The sequence below is a fragment of the Cebus imitator genome, unplaced genomic scaffold (genome assembly GCF_001604975.1).
Source record: "Cebus imitator isolate Cc_AM_T3 unplaced genomic scaffold, Cebus_imitator-1.0 Scaffold125, whole genome shotgun sequence".
In the NCBI taxonomy this organism is placed as follows: Eukaryota; Metazoa; Chordata; class Mammalia; order Primates; family Cebidae; genus Cebus; species Cebus imitator.
In genome coordinates this window covers 2,434,367-2,456,135 of record NW_016107440.1, presented here as the reverse complement: position 1 = coordinate 2,456,135, position 21,769 = coordinate 2,434,367, and the positions used below count along the sequence as shown (strand labels likewise).

Sequence of the window (21,769 nt, the reverse complement as noted above, 5' to 3'; positions counted from 1 at the left end):
TAAAATGGGGAAAGAATTGTTTTTTAACAAGCATGGATAGTATTCATCTGTAAATTTAATATCAATGAGCAGAGCTGGAAGACAGACCTAGCTGTAGGTCATGTAGAATGACGGTGAAGGAGATCTAGGATGCTCCAGGCATTGCCCTTCAACTTAAAAACAGGATCAGCAGGCCCTGACTTCTTAAGGCCCATAAATACAAATGACTAGCTCCCTTTTTCAAGGTCACTGAAAATATACAGCAGTTTCAGACATTACATGGGTTTGAGCAGGGGGGAAGATTTCCAAGCTAGGTCACTTAATGGTTTCTCTTGCCTCAAAATAGTCCCATCAACACTAATTTAAATTATTTCCACTTTTGTTTTAAAGCTGTTCTACTCACTGAGATTAATTTGTGCTAACAGCAACATTTGCTTTTAAAGCAGATTTCTCTTTAAGAGAGATAAAAGGGCTGCAGTCACTAACACTTTAACATAAATTAGTTAAAGCCAATGTCTTTATTTCTAAAAAGAAGTATTAATAAGGATGACTGGGAGATACAGGCAGGTAGGGAAGTTTTGGAGAATGTAGCATTTGAGGAATAGATCACATGAAGAGGGTAACATGAGCATATTACCTAGGAAGAAGGGTACCAAGCAATTAGAGGTAAAAGTAACCTTTCTCCACTATCAAAATTTATCCAAAACCAAGACACCTAGAGTACTTCTATGGTGTACTACATTAGCTTTTGTTGGCTACTCTTTAACCTTATTATTCATAATTTTATATGATGAGATGTAGTCTGAATTCGGAACAACCCAATTTACAACCTATTGAATCATAAAATTGGGGATTTTCCTGTGTAGGAGTTTTGTATTTTTTATGTGATCTTCCACTTATATATTTTTATTCTTATAACCGGAAATAAAGGTCTAAAGAAAATCTTTAAATGGCATTTTATGGCAAATTTGTTTACTATACAACATAGTAGTATTCATTAATTCAGAATGCCTACCAAGAGGATAAAATTCTAGTTGCCAAAATTTGAGTCCATATTAGATATGAGAGAAAATTACTTTGTCTCAAAATGACACTTACAGATGAATCCTTTTATATTAGGTTGGTGCAAAAGTAGCTGCGGTTTTTGCCATTTAAAAAATGTCTTTAAATTTCATTTTTTAATGGCAAAAACTGCAGTTACTTTTGCATTAACCTGATATAAACAATATCTCAGATTATAAAAGCTTTAAACTGCATACAGATTTACTGAAAGTCTTATGTAACAAATATACTCCCAAAAGGCATTTGCTTCAATTATGACATCACTTTCAGAAAACATGTTTCAAAACTGGGAAATCTAACAACAAAATAAAGGATAACTGTTTTAAAGAAGAATTTTCGTGATAAGACTTGTGGTTATCTGTAGAGTCTCCTTCATAAAGGCTCTGGTATGTTGATAAGGTTTATGATGAGAAGTCAATATATCTATTCTAAAAGATCTTTTGTTTGATTCCTTCTTGAATATATATTATGAAATTGCTAGCATCTGCTCATTTTTGACCAATAAAACCAGCAATTTAATGTAGTTCAAAATAATGCTGTATTATCGAACTGACTGTGTAGCAAAAACCTCCTTGGCCTGACTCTTAGAACAGCGGATCTATAGTAGAGTTTTTCTGCTGAGATGTGACCATGATAATCTAACAACACCGAAAAAAGTTAAGAAAACAAAATGAAACAAAAAAGGCTCAAAAAACAGTTCACATTAAATAAATATGAGTCTTGGGTATCACAAATTACGAGTGAAATAACTAATTACTATTAATTATAGATATATTACATAAATAATCCCAAATTCACTGTCAGATTAAAATACAGAAAAGTTTTGTTTTTTTTTTTTTTGTAAAACATTTTAATTTTGAAGAAACAGCTTCCACTGTTCTATTAAATACAGATAAAATAATTTAATAGTTTTTGAGTTGTCAAACTTTTCTTTTTGGGGCTAGAGGAAAGGGATGGTGTGTGGTATCAATAACAATCTTAATTATGCCAAAGTAAATGTCTAAACTAGTCATTTCTTCATATATGTGATACCACACTTCAATGAGAAAATAGTACACAAAAATAAAATTGGCATTTGAAAATAAAAGCAGAAAAGTTGTGGGAAGCTGGGTTTAAAGATGTGAAATGGGATGATTCTAGGGAAGTTAAATATTCTAAAAGATGAATGATACAAAATTCGGATTTAGTCTAACTCACAGCTAAGATAGAAATAGCACCTGATGGCAAGAAAACGACATCCAGACTAATATTTTCACATTGGGGAGTCCTATATATGATTTTAAAATATTAAGTTAATATAGAAAGAAAATAGAGTATTTTTAAGTATACATTCACCTCAGCTCAATGTAAAGAACTACTGTGTTGATCTTATCTTAGAAATATAGAATTATTTCCTATTAAATGTTTCTGCTGACAAGATGAGTTCAGGAAAAAAGGAAGATATTTGTAAATTTCCTTTTAAAAATGGAGAATGGGAGGAGTAGAGAAATAGAAAAATGGTGGATGTCTAAACATAAAGTAAATCACTCCAGGATTATTGCTTTATCTTACAGAATATCCGATTATCAAAATCCAGAAAATACTAAATGTAATATTTGAACCTCAGATTCAATTTAACAAATGTGATCACAAAGACTTCCAGAGCCAGAGAACTGAAAACAGATCTTTTTTTTTTTTTTGTAGGCAATCAAAATAACATAATAATATAGGCATCTCTGAATGAGAAAGGCTGGGCATCTAATTTAATTTCTGAAAGCTAGGAGAATTACATGATCCATGAAATGACATAAGACAAGGAATCAAGTGCAGTTAATGAAATCACACCAGAAACCAGTACACCTTCCTATATCAACTTTCCACTATTCTCTACTTGTCAGATCCTAACCCAACACTTGGATTGTAAATCTATAGACCAGTGTTCAAAAGATTGATATGAGCTAACGTAGACAATCAGAGCAAAGACAATGATCTTTAAAAGTAACACGAACATCCTTGGCCTAGTCCACAGAGAACACTACCAGAGAACACTGCTGAGAGATGGAACGAATGCAATCTCTACCTTTTTTTTTTTTTTTTAAAAGACATAGTTTCACTTTTGTTGCCCAGGCAGCTGAAGTGCAATGACGCGATCTTGGTTCACTGCAACCCCCACGCCCGGGTTCAAATGATTCTCCTGCCTCAGCCTCCCGAGTACCTGAGATTACAGGCACATGCCACTATGCCCAGCTAATTTCTGTATTTTTGGTAGAGATAGGGTTTTGCCATGTTGACCGGGCTGGTCCTGAACTCCTGACCTCAGGTGATCCGCCCACCTCAGCCTCCCAAAATGCTAGGATTACAGGAGTGAACCACTGCGCCCGGCCTCTATCTCTACATTTTATCAGATGACAGACAATTAACCTTTCTGGAAACATTTTCTGTATAGCCAGAAAAAGAATTTAAAATAACAAGCCACACTGATCTCTAATAATATTTCAAATGAAGACATTCACCTGCCCATAGCAATCTGGTAACTATATTTATGTAATAAATCTTATAATTCAGCTTAAGAATAATTACTGAACAAAAAATTTTCAATCAATTCCTCTGAAATATCTTTTGCATTTTAAAATTATTTTAATATTGCTAAATCTGATAGCTTTTAAATTAGCCATATGAACCAGTGTTATCATTGCTTTGTTCACTAATTTCATCTTGGATACATTTTGTTTAAAGTTTAAGCGAACTAGCTATATTCATATTTAAAAGAACAAAGATGACAAAATTTTATGTCATTGTTTTCTAGATACCAATTTAAGGTGCTTATATTGGTGCTTAAGAAGACTTTCCCATTTAAAAAATAATCCATGTCCAGTATTTATATCTTTCTTTCATTTTTATTATCTGTAATATAAGTTTCCTTCTTTAAAATTACTTAAAATTACTAATGGAAAACCAGTTAATAACATCTGAATCCCATCAATTTACATGTAAATGGCACTAATAATACAAGCTGATCTAGTTCATAGGATGAATAACAAGAACAGGAATGAGACCAAAATAATGATTATAAAATGGTCAAAGGAGAACAAAATAAGAACTGGGTGGAATTTAAGATTCTACCTAAACAAATTCTTTTTCCCTAGACAATAAGAAAATGGAGGCACCATGAGGTAAAATGTCTAGTCCAAAGTTACACAGCTAAGGGCAAAGAGAGGCAAGGCCAGAAATCAGGTTTCCTGACTCAAAATCCTATGGTATTTAAAAAAATAACATAATACATTTTTACTAATCATTAAAAAAATCTGGCCAATTTAGAAAATAGAATTTTTTTTTTGTTTAATTTTAGACTCTGGGATAGAAAATAGAAATTATTAAGCTCTAAGTTAAAAAAAAAGGTAATTAGCAAAATAATAAAGCAGTAAATCTTAAAAATCTGAATTATTTCAAGGTAAAAAACTTGTTTAATCTGTCGGGAAAAACTGGTGACAGTGACCAATAAATAAAATGAACATAAAGTATAAGCAATGCTTTCACACCAACAAAAATATTCAAAAAAGAACATAGCAGATTTCCTGAGGCAGATGATGATTAAAAAAATAATCTGAAGGAAATTATCCTTCAATGCATTTCAACAGATTGCAACTACTGTGTCTTATAGGAAGTACGTAATGTACTGGTTTGCTGTTTGACTAAAACATAAGTGAAAACTTTTATATTTATGGCAACAAAATTTTACTTTCTAATCAGAGATCACAGAATAAGAAATACATTTAATTCATATTAAATCTTTATAAATCAACTGAATAGAAATGTCTACAAGGATGGCTGGTTCAGGGTAGACTTTAAACATTTTCATTCTTAGAAGACTTGGATCCTGAGAGAAAATTATAATCCTCTATCAATTTGATAACTAAAGAAGCACAGGATTAAAATTAAATTAGAAAGAAACCCAGGAGACTGATTACAGTCAGATGGAAGGCATGGGATGCCTAGTCTTCCTATTCCTTCCCCAAACTCATCTAACTGGGACAAAAGAAGAGGAGAAGAGAATTAGATTATGAAGAGATGCCAACACAATTGTTTTCCTGTAAAATAGGTCAAAATTATAAAAGAATAATGTATAAGATTATACAGCTAACAGGAAATACAGCTGAATTAAATGTAAACAATTTTTCTTAATCACTTGTAAAAAGACATAAAAACACTTAAAAGAATCACGAGTTCCTTTGTAAATCTAGGTTCCATAAAAATGCTATTCCTTTGTGAGTGAAGAATGGAGAAAAAAATCTTTACAGTTTAAAAAATTATAAATGTGTACAAACAATTCTCATAGTACGATGTCTTAAAATTTAAAGTTTTGCAATGATGAAAACCAACAAGTGAATCACTGTTTCAAAACTTGTTCTCAATCAGAAAGAATTAGGTACATAAAAGCCAAAAAGTCAAAGACAAACATTATAGGATCTACATTCTTCTTTATATTTTTCTTATAATTTAAGTCAAGCTAATGTACTTAAACAGTTTGATATAAAAGGAAAAAAATAATGAATATCCCCAAATTTGGTCTACAAATTCAACTACATAAAATTTGAGAGCATACTCTGGTATAACACATATTAAAGAGCCAACACAATTTAAGAGCATAAACTACCTTTTAAAAGTTAATTGGATCACTGATTTAAAGACTATACCAAATGAATACTGGTCTAATTGCCTATCTTGTTGTTATTGCTAAAAAGACATACTAGTAAAGACTATATCCTTGGTTTCTACAGCCTCCCAAATTCTAACAAAATCAAATGATATCAGTAGAACAATTTATGGATCAGGTATGATGGCATGTTTGTAATCCCAATGCTTTAGGAAGCCAGGAGTTCCAGACCAGCCTGGTGAACAAAGTGAGACCCATCTCTACAAAAAATTTAAAAAATTAAAATTAAGCTGGGTGCAGTGGCTCATGCCTGTAATTCTAGTACTTTGGGAGGCCAAGGCAGGCGGATCACTTGAGGTCAGGAGTTCGAGACCAACATGGCAAAACTCTGTCTCTACTAAAAATACAAAAATTAGCCAGGCGTGGTGGCACGCACCTGTAGTCCCAGTTACTTGGGAGGCTGAGGCAAGAGAATCACTTGAAGCTGGGAGGTGGAAGCTGCAGTAAGCTGAGATCGTGCCACTGCACTCCAGCTTGGGCAACAAAGCCAGACTCCATCTCAAAAAAAGAAAAAAAATTACAATTAGCCAGGTGTAATGGTACATGCCTATAGTCCTAGCTACTTGGGAGGCTGAAGCTGCAGGACTGCTTGAGCCCAGGAGTTCAAGGTATGATTGTGCCACTGCTCTCCAGCTCGAGTGACAGAGCAAGATCCTGTCTCTAAAAAAATGTTTTCAAGTAGAATAATTTATGGGTTACAGAGCATTATAATAAATGTTATTTCACTTGATCCTTATAGTATCCAGTGAGGGAGGCTAAAACCAAAAATTACCTTATCCTCATTTTACATTGAAGAAACAAAGATTCAGAGAAATTAAATGACCAGTCCAGTTGACATCATGATTATGAGTCTTTTTTTTTTTTTTCAGGCCCATCCTAGCTAAAATTATGAGTCTTAAAATTCCAAGCTCAGGGGAATTTTCATTATACTAGACTATGTAAGTCATCCAAATATAGTAATATGTAAATGTACCTTTGGCATGTCAAAAAGCAATATAAATATCATCATAATGAAATTTTGGTAGGTTAATGTTTTCTAAGCTCTGGCAAACGACTCACTAATTTATATAACAAAAAAATTAAGTTGTTCCTTTTATTTCACAGAAATATAGCCTAAACTAAGATGGGTACAATTTGAGTTATTTCCAGCTGTTATCACAAAGAAACTGATGAGGTAGGTTAAAATGCAGTAAATTTTTCTAATTTGAAGACATTCTCAGAATTTTTATAAATCTGCTCTAACAGCAGCAGAAAAAGGAACGTTGGTTTGAAGAGTTATTTACCCAACTGGTCCACAAAGATCTAACAGCATAAGACTAACAGGAGCCTAATTACTTACTTGTAAGAATCACTATTCATCTTCTAAAACCAAAAGGATTGGTACATGTTTGTACATAAAGTTCTTTAATTAAAATAGTGATATGGACTATCATCTATGCAAAATGTTTTATTTGGTGTCATTTACATATTTATCACCTGCCACATATTATTCTGATAAAGCAGAGACTTCATTTCACATAGATTAAATTTAGATCTTACAAATTTCTTTGATGTGAGACTCACTACTAGGGTAAAAGCAAGTTGTGTAACATGAATTGTTAATTTAAATATTTATTGAAAAGCTGTATATGAAGCCCTGTGCCAGCTGAGTTATTAACCAATTGTTCTTTGAAACAAACTGTTCTGAGTTTAATATTATCTTAGGTCTTTTGTCTAATTATTGAGTAAAACACTGTTGCTGAAAGCAGAGTACTTTTTGAAAACCTTTTGATAATATATTAACATTTTAGAGAGAACTATTATTTTCTCAGTTGTCAACTGAAAAAAGAAAACACTAAACATTATCATATGCCAATCAAAGTTAAACATATGGTAGGAAAACTGTCCAGATTTGTTCAGATTGGTTTAAGCGAGTTGAGACTTGAAACTGCTGCCCAAACTAAATACTGTTGTTTAAAACCATGGATTCACAAGATTATATTATGTAACTTTGCCCCACAGTATTATGTAAATTTTGTGGGGCAAAATTAAGATACTTATTGAAAGTAACTGAAAAGTTAATATAGTATTCCCATACATACCAACAATTAATTTAAAAGGGAAAGTACAAATGAATATCTAAAAATCTGGAAGCACAAAGTTAAGATTTTCATGGTGATGTTCACTTAACTGTCTATACTTGGCCCACTTGTAGAAGAAAACCAATTAACATCTTGGCAGTTGATAATATAATGCAGATGGCAATGGATGACATCTTCAGGCTTAAACTGGTACCTTCTATTTTAACTTATTTTTGTTTGTGAATGTTTGTTTTGGTTCTCTCATGCTGTTTGCAGGACAGATTCTCAGACAAAAGCGTCATGAATTATTGATAAATGAGTTGCTTTATGTTTGGCTTTCAGAGAAAATGTTTACTAATTGTCAGTTATGAGGGAATTCAGACCTGCCTGCCTTGGGTGTTAACTCCAGTTCCAAGGAGAAAGGCAATGAACACAGAGAAAACCAAAAAACATTTCGGGCCAAATATTCAAATATGTCTCATGAAGAATAATTCATATCGTATATGTACTTTGAAATATATAACATAATAAGACAAATTATTACTATCAGAAAACTGACTTTGCTGCCTGAAAAGATTCTTTTTCAACACCTAATTTCTTGGTAGTTTCTGTTTTAAAGAGTGAGAAAGAAAAGCACACATAAATTCAACATGTCAAGGAGTGTACTACAGTGGTCCTCAAACCCCTTAAATCCACAATAACCTAATCCCTTATCATTCATGCTTTACAGTTTTCAAAGAGCTTTCACATAATTTTTTTCACTTGATCTTATTTGACAACATTGTGAGGTAGGTAGAGTAAGTATTTTTTATCTTCATTTACAAACAAGGGAACTGAGGCTCAAAGACTTGAATTGTTAAAGGTCAGAAACAATTATAGCGTAAGGCAGAGCCAGGCCTCTTCAGAGTCTAGAATAATTCTTCAAAGTATGATTCTTGAATTACCTGCATAAGAATCGCCTGTGGTGTTTTTATAACTAAAGATTTTAAAGTCCTATCACTTTGGCCTTACAGAATAAGTCTCTCTAGGAGTGGAGCCCAGAATTCTGCATTTTATAATGAATAATAAGTGAAGAATCATTAAAGATTAGATAATGATATAAAATCGAAAGACTGAATCCATGTGGATGGATGTTCATATGATATAATATGATGCCATTAGATCATCAGGGGCAAGTTAGTTTAAAGTAGTAAGTTTCAAGCCAGACTGCAGATTAGAATCACATGGAAAGATTTTTTTCCTTTTTAAGAAAGTAACCAGTTCTTATTTGTATGAGAGGAAGTTGTTAGGTATCTGAAGTAACCCAAGTGATTCTTATCTGCAGTCAGGGTTGAGGGCCCTTGTTTAAATACCGTATGCTTTTTACATAACACATCCAGCATGTTCCAGCATTTTTCTTTCTCTTCGGATTGATTTCACGCCTAATAAAGTTTACAGTTTATATTGTAAATTATTTAAACATTACCAGATAAACATTTTTTACTTGATTTTTTAAGATTAAATGATATTCATAGTAAGACTACTAATCATGCTTCATTTAGCTACAATGATTTTCAAATACTCAAATCAATCACCACTTTGAACTGAGGTTATATATATTTCAGTTGTAAACAAGAATGATCCAGAATCTGAAAATAAGAGTGTGGGGAAAAAGCTGTAGCCTACTAGCTATAGGGCAAGGCAAGAGCAGACAATCAACTCACTATAGGAGGGCCTGGATGCCAAGGTCTGGTGGCTTTGGCAAGATCACATCTCACTGTAGAAAAATACAACAATGAATACAGAGAAAATACTTTGCCATTTTATAATTGTGGTTACCACAAAGAGCCTTATAATGTGTGATGTTTATCTTATTACATGCCTCCACAAAGCAGATTTTGAACATTAAGTTTTCTATGAATCAATACTATTACATGGGAAAAGATGGCTACAAATTAAAATTTTTCCATCATGCACATGGATAAGTTATAAAAACACAGCCAGTAAAAGTAATATTTACAAAAGTTATAAAAACAGCACAATTATAGGGGAAAGAATGCCCATCTCTTTATTCTACTACTAATCCAAATCCTGAATATCTCTGGATGAAGATTATTTCAATAGGATTTTGGGAGAATCTTTCACAAACTAATCAGATTCTTCTGTTGCACTTTTATTCTATTAGCTAAAATACCCTCGCTGATTTATTAAATTCTCCTTACAGTTTAAAAACAGTTCTTTGTTCACTTAGTGGAAATAAAACTACAAAGTCCTACTATTCATCTGAGAAGTAAACCTTGCATAGAAAATTTCTTTAATTCTGAAACTGTTTTATTAACTGAGCTACCAGAATGTTATCTCACCACTAGTTCATAGTATATGAAAGTTCACTACAAAGCAGTCACCACACATTTAGGATTTTTCTAAATATAAAATGAGTGGGTTTATAAAAATGCTTACCAGACAAATAATTATCTCTTCTTAACCTAGAAAGACTAACTATTATCGTGATGATTTAATTCTTAGTGTTTTGGATGTCTTGATGTTCCAAGTTTGATGCAATATAAAAAGCAAACATCTACCTTTCCAGTGGACACAATCTGCACTTGACTGAAAGCATGTGAACAGCAAGTTACCGCAATCAGTCATGCAAAGGCAAAGAATAAAATCTGCTTTTTAAACAGCACAAGTTTTCCACCTTAGACAAGACAAATTAAGCACTGGTTCCATCTTCTTCAATAACCCGATTCATGCTGGTGCCATGTGTGATGTGAGTCATGGGATTATTACTGAGATCTCTGATGCTGCTATGTCGTGACTGTTCATTGAGCCGATGAGAACTGCTATGCCTGGAGTGATCCGTCAGTCGTGACATGCTGCCATGAGGTAGTCTCTCCTCCATTCCTCTATAACTGCAGGGTGTGTACCTGTTATGAGAGAGTTTATTTTGAAGTGGGTAACAGAACACACTAGAAAATGTAATAACACTAATAATTTTCATAAAGATGCCTCAGTACAGGAAATTATTAGGAAACCAACCATGAGAAAGTAATAAACAACTTTTGATTGCTTAACTTCATTAACACTGTGGAATTACTGACATAGCCAACAAAAGAAAAGAGATAATCCACTCAGAATTTAGGTTCCATTCCCTGCAAAAGGACAGAAGCTGAGGTTAAACAAGGCTGATTTGAAGCTTCGCTAGATATGGATGCCTTCAAATGAGTTTTGAACAGGGTGGGTTCAGGGAGAGGGGTAAAAACAAATAGAAGAAATGTTGCATTGCCCCTGGCAGCCAAGAGTGGCTATACTCAGTAGAGGGGTACACTCAAATTTTATTAAAAGACTATGATTGGAAGAGGGAGCATATAAAATCAGGGGAGAAACTGTGTAACCTAAAAAAAAAATAAATGAATAAACTGGCAAGCAACAATGACAGTATGTGCTGAAAGCTGCTTTTCAGTTAAAAACTGAATTAACTACCTGTAAATTATCTTAATTACTTCTTATCAGGGCTTGAGGCTGTGAAGATGCTCCTTTATAGAAGCTACATCTGCTTGGAAGTTACATCCTAACACTCTGTAACCTATATTCCCACTAAAGCAAATTCTTTGTACCTCCAGCCCTGGACCCAGCTTGCAGTATGTGAGCTGGGCTCCTCTGCTAACTGCAGGTTGTCTCCTTCTCTGCACTTATCTTGAAAGGCAGCAGTAGGGCTATTAAATTTTCTTTTGTTGCAGTCCTGACTCACTGAGCTTTGCCATGAGGAATGAGATTAGCTCTAGGCCAGTCAAGGTCAGGAAAATCAATTATGACTTTTTTATTAGTCCTTTGCTTATGGAGCCAGCATGCTATTTATCAATGATTCTGGCTTTATAGTGTGCTCTTTCAAGGTAAAAACCATATTTTATCTTTTAATCCCTAGTGCCTCAAGAAATATTTGTCTAAATTACTTTTTGTTTATACTTATACCTATACACTTTTGTGTATAAGTAAAAGTATTTGATTTAGGACAATAAATCCTCAAAGAAAACTTAGTATAATTTTGCAAATTATACTATTTGATTTTGTAAAAGTATTTGATTTATGATAATAAACCTCAAGGAAAACTTAATATAATTTATAACTTTAATTAACATTAATGTTTCTAAAAATAAAATATAGCAGGCTAGGTTTTTTTTTTAAACAGTCATCAAAAAAACTAATCATAAGCAGTTGCAGATCTGTTGGTTGTCAGGAAGCATTAATCTACCATTCCTTCACAAAAATAATTATAACAAATTTCATAAGTCAGTGTGAATTATTTATAAAATTTAAAGATAGAATCATACACCACGGAGGTGATCTTTTAGTGTTGTCAAGTAACACTTTCATTAGATCAGAGTTTAAAACTTGAGAAGTATTTTGAAATTTTTTTCTTTTTAAAAACATGTCTTTTGTTTCAGTAAAGCAAAAAAAGTTAAATATGAAAAGATAAATATTTAAATATTTTAAACATTTCTCATGTCAGTGGGTAAAAAGGTACTTAATTCTTATTTATTAAAAGATACTTCATATTTAGGACCTAAAACAGTTTTAAATTTGTTCTGCATGTTTTGGTAAATGATGACATGTTTGCAGATAAAAACATTTCAGAATGGACTGGTTATTTTAGTCTAATAATTATTATTTTGCATAATGATTATTGCCTTAAAATGGAATAGAAGATTTTTTCTAAGTTTCCAAATATGACATAGCAGCTGATTTGGAGATCTTTCACCTCTTAATAGCTTCCTAAGTATCTGTCTCAAATAAATATGGCAAATGAAAAAAGCAAAATATGATGCAGTTTTCTAGTAATAATATAAAGTTATCTTTTAAAAATCACTATATAAAAATATAAACTGAGTATTTTCTAAAATGAAATATAAAGCTTTGAGTTACAAAAACTGAAATAATGTATTTTTCTTTTTTTTTTTTTGAGACGGAGTCTCGTTCTTGTTACCCAAGCTGGAGTGCAATGGCGCAATCTCGGCTCACCGCAACCTCCACCTCCTGGGTTCAGGCAATTCTCCTGCCTCAGCCTCCTGAGTAGCTGGGATTACAGGCACGTGCCACCATGCCCAGCTAATTTTTTGTATTTTTAGTAGAGACGGGGTTTCACCATGTTGACCAGGATGGTCTCGATCTCTTGACCTCGTGATCCATCCGCCTCGGCCTCCCAAAGTGCTGGGATTACAGGCTTGAGCCACCGCACCCGGCCAATAATATATTTTTCATAGAAAAGTTTACTATATTGAATAATTACATCTAAATTACTTAGTGACACATATGACTATCCACAAAAAAATCAACCTGACCACGGATAACTAAAAGTCAACTACACAGAAAAATAAATTTAAATATACTGTTTAATCTCAATTGTATATATAAGAATTACCAAGTTTATTTTTTGACAGTCATTTAAACCACTGTGACCACTGACTCTAATTAATACACAGTGTGAAAATGTAAATTCATTTTCATATAAACTTAGGCAAAACAATTAGGATGGTTAATTTGTGGCTGTTGTCAAAAAGATAATTTGGTACCTTTCAAAATCAACATAAAAAAAACCTTGAAGATGATTTACTCTTTTTGAGTTTCCATACTATCTGCTATTGTTAATCTAAATAACTGAATTAACTGTAGTTTCACTAATACCTCCTTTTTATATTCCCTAGCTTTTTCTTGTCATGTCACCCACTTAACCAACCTATTCATTCATTCCCAAACCTCCACCTACCTACTCATCCACTTTCTTTTTCACCCACTCTCTCATCTAACCACCAATTACTTATTCTTTGAAGATGACATCCATGTGTAGGTGTATTCACCTCAATCTATTGTGTTTTACATAGTACAGAGATCAATAATTATCCAGCAAAGAGTCTGGGCCAGAATGAGTATTGAGAAGTGGGTGTGTGTGTGATCCTATAGCATGATACCATGAGATGATGAGAAAATGACCAAAACATAGTGTTAACACACAAAGCTAAAAACTGACTGAAGTAGAAAGAAATCTCCATGAGATGGCTTTTGAAATTATGAAAATCCTTGTTTAGGCTTCTGGTTCACCACAGTCTTGGAACCTCTCAAATCTGCCTTAAAGTTCTAGGTACAGCAAAGAATCCTACAGTATGAGTATTCATGTGCCACATTACAGAACACCTTTAGTAGGGTGCCACTGTCATGCTGGCTCCTGAATTTCTGGGAAACATGCACAGTATTTCTAAAGTCATTATTTATTTGATAGATTTGTTCATCCCCCTCTCTATATAGGCCTAGCACTGTGCTAGATACGGTGGAGGAATATGGTGTCACCTAGTTCTTATTCTCCAGAAGCTGCAAGCTTAGCTGAGGAAAAACAATTATATGGAAAACAGATCATAACAAAAAGAATGATAAGCAATTTCTCTGACTCATACGCCCACTGTTCTTCTTCCTGTATTATTATTACTGTGAATATTTCCCAAGGTCTTGTTTTTGAGCTGTTATTTTAATAGTGAATCAAGGGATTCTAGCATACAATTTTAATTGCCAACTATCTTATATTGATGATTATAAACTTACTTATCTAAACTCAAGTTCTATTCAGATGAGAGTAGCTTAAATCTATTTTAACTGCCCTCAGAAATTCTCTACTTAATATAAACTCATCTTTTACTATTCATTCACCCTGCTTATCTCCAATATATTTTCTTTTTTTTTTTTTTGAGACGGAGTTTCGCTCTCGTTGCCCAGGCTGGAGTGCAATGGCGCAATCTCGGCTCACCGCAACCTCCGCCTCCTGGGTTCAGGCAATTCTCCTGCCTCAGCCTCCTGAGTAGCTGGGATTACAGGCATGCGCCACCATGCCCAGCTGATTTTTTGTATTTTTAGTAGAGACGGGGTTTCACCACGTTGTGCCCTCGTGATCCACCCGCCTCAGCCTCGCAAAGTGCTGGGATTACAGGCATGAGCCACCACCACGCCCGGCCACTCCAATATATTTTCTTATTTTATTTTTTTGAGACGGAGTTTTTCTCGTTGCCCAGGCTGGAGTGCAATGGCATGATCTTGGCTCACAGCAACCTCCACCTCCCAGGTTCAAGCGATTCTCCATCCTCAGCCTCCCAAGTAGCTAGGATTGCAGGCATGTGCCACCATGCCCAGCTAGTCTTCTTGTATTTATTTATTTTTTTATTTTTTTAGTAAAGACAGTTTCTCCGTGTTGGTCAGTCTGGTCTGGAACTCCCAGCCTCAGGTGATCTGCCTGCCTCAGCCTCCCAAAGTGCTGAGATTATAGGTGTGAGCCACCGCACCCAGCCTACATCTATTATCTTTAACACTCACTGTCTTAATTATATACTAACTTGTGCTATTATTTAATTGGCTCATATATATGTGTCTTATCTTTCCTATAAGGTTATATGCTCCTAGAATGCATAAATTACATCTTACTTTTCTTCCATATATATCTTTATACACAGTATGCCACATGTATAGGTGGCATACTGTGTATATATATGGAATTACTCACTCATAGATGAATGTATAAAGATATATATATATATATATATATATATATATATATATGTGAATTATTAATTCATCCTTGAAAGGATAAGGCCACCTGGGCATGGTGGCTCATGCCTGTAGTCCCAGCACTTTGGGAGGCTGAGATGGGCAGATCACTTGAGGCCAGAAGTTCAGGACCAGCCTGGCCAACATGTCAAAACCCCATCTCTAATAAAAATACAAAAAATTAGCTGAGCGTGGTGGCACGCGCCTGTAATCCTAGCTACTCAGGGGGCTGAGGCATGAGAAGGCTGGAACCTGGGAGACAGAGGTTACAGTGAGCTGAGATAGTACCACCGCACTCCAACCTGGGCAACAGAGTGAGACTCTGCCTTAAAAAAATAGAAAAAAAAGAAAAAAACAAAGAAAGTCTAAGGCCAATAATGACAAATAAAGCTGAGTTTATGGAGGATGGTGACTGATAAATATATTCTAAAAGAACTCTAAGTCCGAAAAAAAACAAAACAAACAAAAAAAACAACTCTAATTCCCTCCCTCCTTATCAGTTATCTTCAGCTGGGAACCCCTAAATTACTGTAGAAACTTTCTAACTAGCCTTACTTATAATCTCCCTCATTAAGATGCTATTGCCAAGTGATTTTTCTAAAATACTAATCTGATTTTCTCACCCCAATGCCCAAAGACCTAGGATAGCTTCTTACTGCTGTCAGGGAAAAATGCAAGCTCCTCAGTATGAATTCCTCGCCCTCAGTTGCCGGAACATGCAATCTATACTCTAGCCATACCCATGTACCTAACTGCCTGTGTGTCTTCTTTGCCTCTGCATGTGCTGTTTCCTTGTCTTTAACTCCCAACTGCCTCCTCTGAATCCTATTCAATGTAGAAGTGCCATCTCTTTTGCACAGCTTTCACTTCCTGTGATGTAGTAAATGGTTTTCTTCTCTAAGATCCCAATGCACCCTGTACATATTTTTACTATACCTACTGAAGTGTATTGTAATTGATTGTTTACTCTTCTGTCTTCTGTCTCTGCATCGCTAGCACTTAGAAGAATGCTTCTCATACAGGAGTACTAAGTGGAACGAAAAAAGGAAGGAAGGAGAAAAGATCCCTGTGGTTAAAATTAGGTCACTGGTGATGTTAGAGGGTACGGTTCAGGCAGGTAGAGAAGAGAAAAAGACTAAAGTTACAAGGGATGAAGAATGGATCAGGGAAAAGGAAAATATTCATTTTAAAAATCTAGCCAGGAAAGAAAAAGGAAATGGATAAAAGATATATCAGCATCAAAGAAAGACACCTGCTCTTTTAAACACAGGGTAGGTGACCAATAAAAGGTGAAAGAAAACAAGTTGAGAGGAAAAAACAGAAGATTAAAATAGGCCGGGCGTGGTGGCTCACACCTGTAATTCCAGCACTTTTGGGAGGCCGAGGTGGGTGGATCATCTGAGGTCAGGAGTTCGAGACCAGCCTGACCAATACGCTGAAACTCCATCTCTACTAAAAATACAAAAAAATTAGCCAGGCGTGTGGCAGGCACCTATAATCCCAGCTACATGGGAGGCTGAGGCAGGAGAATTGCTTGAACCCAGGAGGCGGAGGTGGCAGTGAGCTGAGGTCACGCCATTGCATTCCAGCCTGGGCAACAAGAGTGAAACCCCATCTCACAGTTTCTCAAGGAAATAAGAGAGGACACAAACAGATGGAAAATCATTCTATGCTCATGGTTAGGAAGAACCAATATTGTGAAAATGGCCATATCACCCAAAGTAATTTATAGATTCATTGCTATCCTCGTCAAGCTACCACTGACCTTCTTCAGACAACTGGAAAAAAACCACCTTAAACTTCATAAGGAACCAAAAAAGAGCCTGCATAGCCAAGACAATCTTAAGCAAAACAAAAACAAACAAACAAACAAAATCCCACAAAGCTGGAGGCATCACACTACCTGACTTCAAATTATACTAGAAGGCTACAGTAATCAAAACAGCACGGTACTGGTACCAAAACAGAGATATAGACCAATGGAAGAGAACAGAGGCCTTGGAAGTAATGCCACACATCTACAACCATCTGATCTTTGACAAACCTGACAAAAACAAGCAATGGGGAAAGGATTCCCTATTTAATAAATGGTGTTGGGAAAACTGGCTAGCTATGTGCAGAAAGCTGAAACTGGACCTCTTTCTTACACGTTATACAAAAATTAACTCCAGATGGATTTAAGATTTAAACATAAGACCTAACTCCATAAAAACCCTAGAAGAAAACCTAGGCATTCAGGACACAGGCATAGGAAAGGACTTCATGACTAAAACACCAAAGGCAATGGCAACAAAAGCCAAAATAGAAAAATGGGATCTAATTAAACTTAGGAGCCTCTGCACAGCAAAAGAAACAAGCATTAGAGCGAACCAGCAACCAACAGAATGGGAAAAAATTTTTGTAACCTACCCATCTGACAAAGGGCTAACATCCAGAATCTACAAAGAACTTAAACAAATTTACAAGAAAAAAACAACCCCATCATCAAAAGGGGGAAAAGAATATGAACAGACACTTTTCTAAAGGAGACATTTATGCAGCCAACAAACATGAAAGAGCTCATCATCACTGGTCATTAGAGAAATGCAAATCAAAACCACATTGAGATACCATCTCACGCCAGTGAGAATGGTGATCATTAAAATATCTGGAGACAACAGATGCTGGAGAGGATGTGGAGAAATAGAAACACTTTTACACTATTGGTGGGAGTATAAATTAGTACAACCATTATGAAAGACAGTGTGGTGATTCCTCAAGGACCTAGAAATAGAAATACCATTTGACCCAGCAATCCCATTACTGGGCATATACCCAAAGGATTATAAATCATTCTACTATAAAGACACATGCACATGTATGTTCACTGTGGCACTGTTTACAATAGCAAAGACTTGGAACCAACCCAAATGCCCATCAATGATAGAATGGACAAAGAAAATGTGGAACATATACACCATGGAATACTATGCAGCCATAAAAATGATGAGTTCATGTCCTTTGCAGGGACATGGATGAAGCTAGAAACCATCATTCTCAGCAAACTGACACAAGAAGAGAAAACCAGACACCGCCATGTTCTCACTCATAAGTGGGTGTTGAACAATGAGAACACATGGACACAGGGAGGGGAACATCACAAACCAGGGTCTGTTGGTGGGTGGGGACTAGGGGAGGGATAGCAGGGTGTGGGGGATTGGGGAGGGATAACATTAGGAGAAATACCTAATGTAGGTGATGGGGGAATGGAGGCAGCAAACTACCATGGCATGTATATATATATCTAACAATCCTGCACGATCTGTACATGTACGCCAGAACTTAAAAAATAAAAAGTACAGAGTACAGGAATCACATTCTACACTAGCAGCACAGGGATCACAGAGTACAGGATCACATTCTACACTAGGAGGACTGAGACTGACAGGATAAAAACAGCTGTGGAAACAGAGATGTTGTCAAGAGAACACAGAATCCTGCTACTTTCAGGTTATTATAATTTTTATTCTTTCAGTTTCCCAAACTAGAAATTAAAAAAAATATATACCCAAAAAAATCCTTAGCACATTCCTTTTCTCCAGCTGCTAATACCAATTTATTAACAATCTCTATCCTTCCTTCTTTCTAAATATCTTTCAGTTCAGCTCTACCTCTCTTCCCACTGCCACCATTCTCCAATAAGCTTTTATCATCTCTCAACTGAATTACTGAAAAGCTCCTAGGCAGCTTCTAACTGTAGTGTCACATTTCTCAAATTTAACAATAAACCCACAGTCAGGTTTCTTTCACACATTTTCTCTGTGAAATCAACTCCCTCCTCAGCTACTAGAATTAATCACTCCCTCCTCTATGCTACTACTGTACCTAGTAAACAGGGGTTGGCAAGGCCTGTTGGCCAAATCCTATTTTTGGAAATAGTTTTATTGGAAAGCAGTTATTTCTATTTGACTACATATTGTCTATGACTGCTTTTATGCTACAACAGCAGACCTGAATAGTTGCAATGGAGACCATATGACTCATAAGGCCTACAATATTTACTATCTGGTTCCTTACGGAAAATGTTTGCCAACCCCTGAACTATACTATCATATGTTATTTTAATTGTTAATTACAATAATAAAAGAAGCTGATATGAGGTACTTACTGAGACAGACATTGTTCCAAGATATTAGGTACACTATCTCATTTAATTTGTACAATATTATTAAAGAGGCACATATTACTACTATATTTATTTTATAGGTAAGGAAACTGAGGCTTATCATTCCACATTCATGTTCTAAACCATAACCCTGACTACACTGTTTTTCTTTTTTTTTTTTTTTTGAGACGGAGTTTCGCTCTTGTTACCCAGGCTGGAGTGCAATGGCGCGATCTCGGCTCACCGCAACCTCCGCCTCCTGGGTTCAGGCAATTCTCCTGCCTCAACCTCCTGAGTAGCTGGGATTACAGGCATGCGCCACCATGCCCAGCTAATGTTTTGTATTTTTAGTAGAGACGGGGTTTCACCATGTTGACCAGGATGGTCTCGATCTCTTGACCTCGTGATCCACCCGCCTCGGCCTCCCAAAGTGCTGGGATTACAGGCTTGTGCCACTGCGCCCGGCCTACTGTTTTTCTAAATAGACTGTGAGCTTATTAAGAGCAAAGATCGTGTCTAAGTCATCTTTGTATTCTCAGAGCCTAGCATAGTGCCAGATGTAGTAGGTATTTCATAACTGTTTACTAAATTAATCTTACTAAAATAATCACTTTCATCCTGTCTTCTCCCTGCTCAATCCCCATAATATATGTTATATTATAAGCAATAATTCCCATATTACTTACTGCATCAAATCTAAACTCCAAACAATTCTAACTGACTTTAAGTCTGACCACAGTCTGGGACAACAATCAGAACACATGGACTATAAGAAAACACATGCTCTATAAGGAAAGCTTGGGTTTAGCTCTATCTGGAATTTCTAATGCAACTCTATTACAGAATTATTTATATATGGTCCAGAGGTGTCCAGGAATGTTTAATTCAAGTCTTTTCCTCAGCATCATGTTTTACTGTGATTACAATAAAGTTTCCCAAAGAATACACAAATAAATCAGAGTAAATCCCACAAGGCAGGAAACTCTAAGAGATCACAGTCTTGGCCTGTTTTGTCTGCTATTGAATCACTGGTATCAAAAAATAGTTGGTGGCACATAGTAAGCATTCAACAAGACTTTCAAAGAATGAATAAATGCCTAGAAGTTAAATTTTTTTGCTTGCTACTGAGTGAACTCAATAGCAAAGTTCAAAGTCTTAATTATGTTCAACTTCTATTTCAAAATTGGCTGCTCTTCTTTCTTAAGCTGATGACCGTAATTTAGCTTATGGAATAAACTATGCTACTAACAAAACTCACCTGCCATCACGTGATCTGTGGAGGCTGCCGTGGTAGCTGCTCACTTTGCTGTGGATGCTCCCTGCTTTGCTTCTTTGATCATCCACCATAGCCAGCTGAGTTGAAGAAGCATGGGTGGATGTTCCTTGAGTGGAAGTTCCCCTTGACTTTCTTATGATAGGAGTATTTGGATCTCTCAGGAGAGACTGAGCAAAATCAGGTTCCTGGAGTACTTGTCGGCTCTCATTCACTATCCTAGACAACAAAACAGTAAGTTTAAGATACATACCAACCTTCCTACAGACCAATAAGCAATACTTCTCTGCAACACTGATAGTGTTCTTGAAATTAATTGCTTGCCAAATTAGAGCTATAGGACTGATATGAAGAAACATTATTGACAGAGTAAAGAATATAACAATCCCTGTCAATCTGTCCCCTAAGACGGTATGATGGAAAACATCATGTGTTAGAGTAAGGAAATCAGGATTTTACTTCCAACTTTTTCAATAAAAATGTGATCTTAAGCATGTCACTACCTCCTCTTTTTTTCATTTCTTCTTCCACAAAATGAAGGTATACAATTTCATCATTTCTAAAAGGTCCCTTTCAGCTAAAGAAATTTGTCATTCTTAAGACACTGAAATATTATGAAGATACAACTCTAAAACAGAAAAACTGTTTTCTTGCATGGTTTATATACGTAGTAGAGGCTTCACTATAGAATGAATACAACATTTTTTTTAAGTTGTAAGAGCAGTTGTTTTAGGCTATGAGTTGATTTTACACAGAAGCAGCTGTCTAGTGCTGGAATAAACATGAGAGGTCATAATTAAAACAAATAAAATGAAAAATTAAAGTTAAAATTAAGTCTCAGACATAGTAGAAGCTTAAAGAGAAACGTTTAGGCAAAGAATTATTCTCAAGAACAAAAATTTTTAACTATTATCAAAGGATTAAGTAGATGGCTTATGATAATGAACAAAGCAGTAATTAAATTAATATAAGAGCTAATTACACAGTTGTAAAGG

General features: G+C 35.2%; 1 protein-coding gene across 3 annotated transcripts in view; it reads right to left on the bottom strand.

Annotated features, from left to right (window-relative positions):
• Positions 1-6,586: 6,586 nt before the first annotated feature.
• The window catches only part of FZD3 (frizzled class receptor 3), an 81,285-nt gene continuing 66,102 nt past the window's right edge, over positions 6,587-21,769 (bottom strand). Inside the window, exons 7-8 of one of the 3 annotated variants that reach the window (XM_017540438.2) lie at positions 20,760-20,993; positions 6,587-10,700 (exon numbers count right to left, since the gene is read on the bottom strand). In XM_017540438.2, the coding sequence (XP_017395927.1) occupies positions 10,487-10,700; positions 20,760-20,993 (448 nt within the window). In that variant the 3' untranslated portion in view covers positions 6,587-10,486. The remainder of the gene's footprint in view (positions 10,701-20,759; positions 20,994-21,769) is intronic. The other 2 variants (XM_017540439.2, XM_037742680.1) reach the window with 2 other exon arrangements.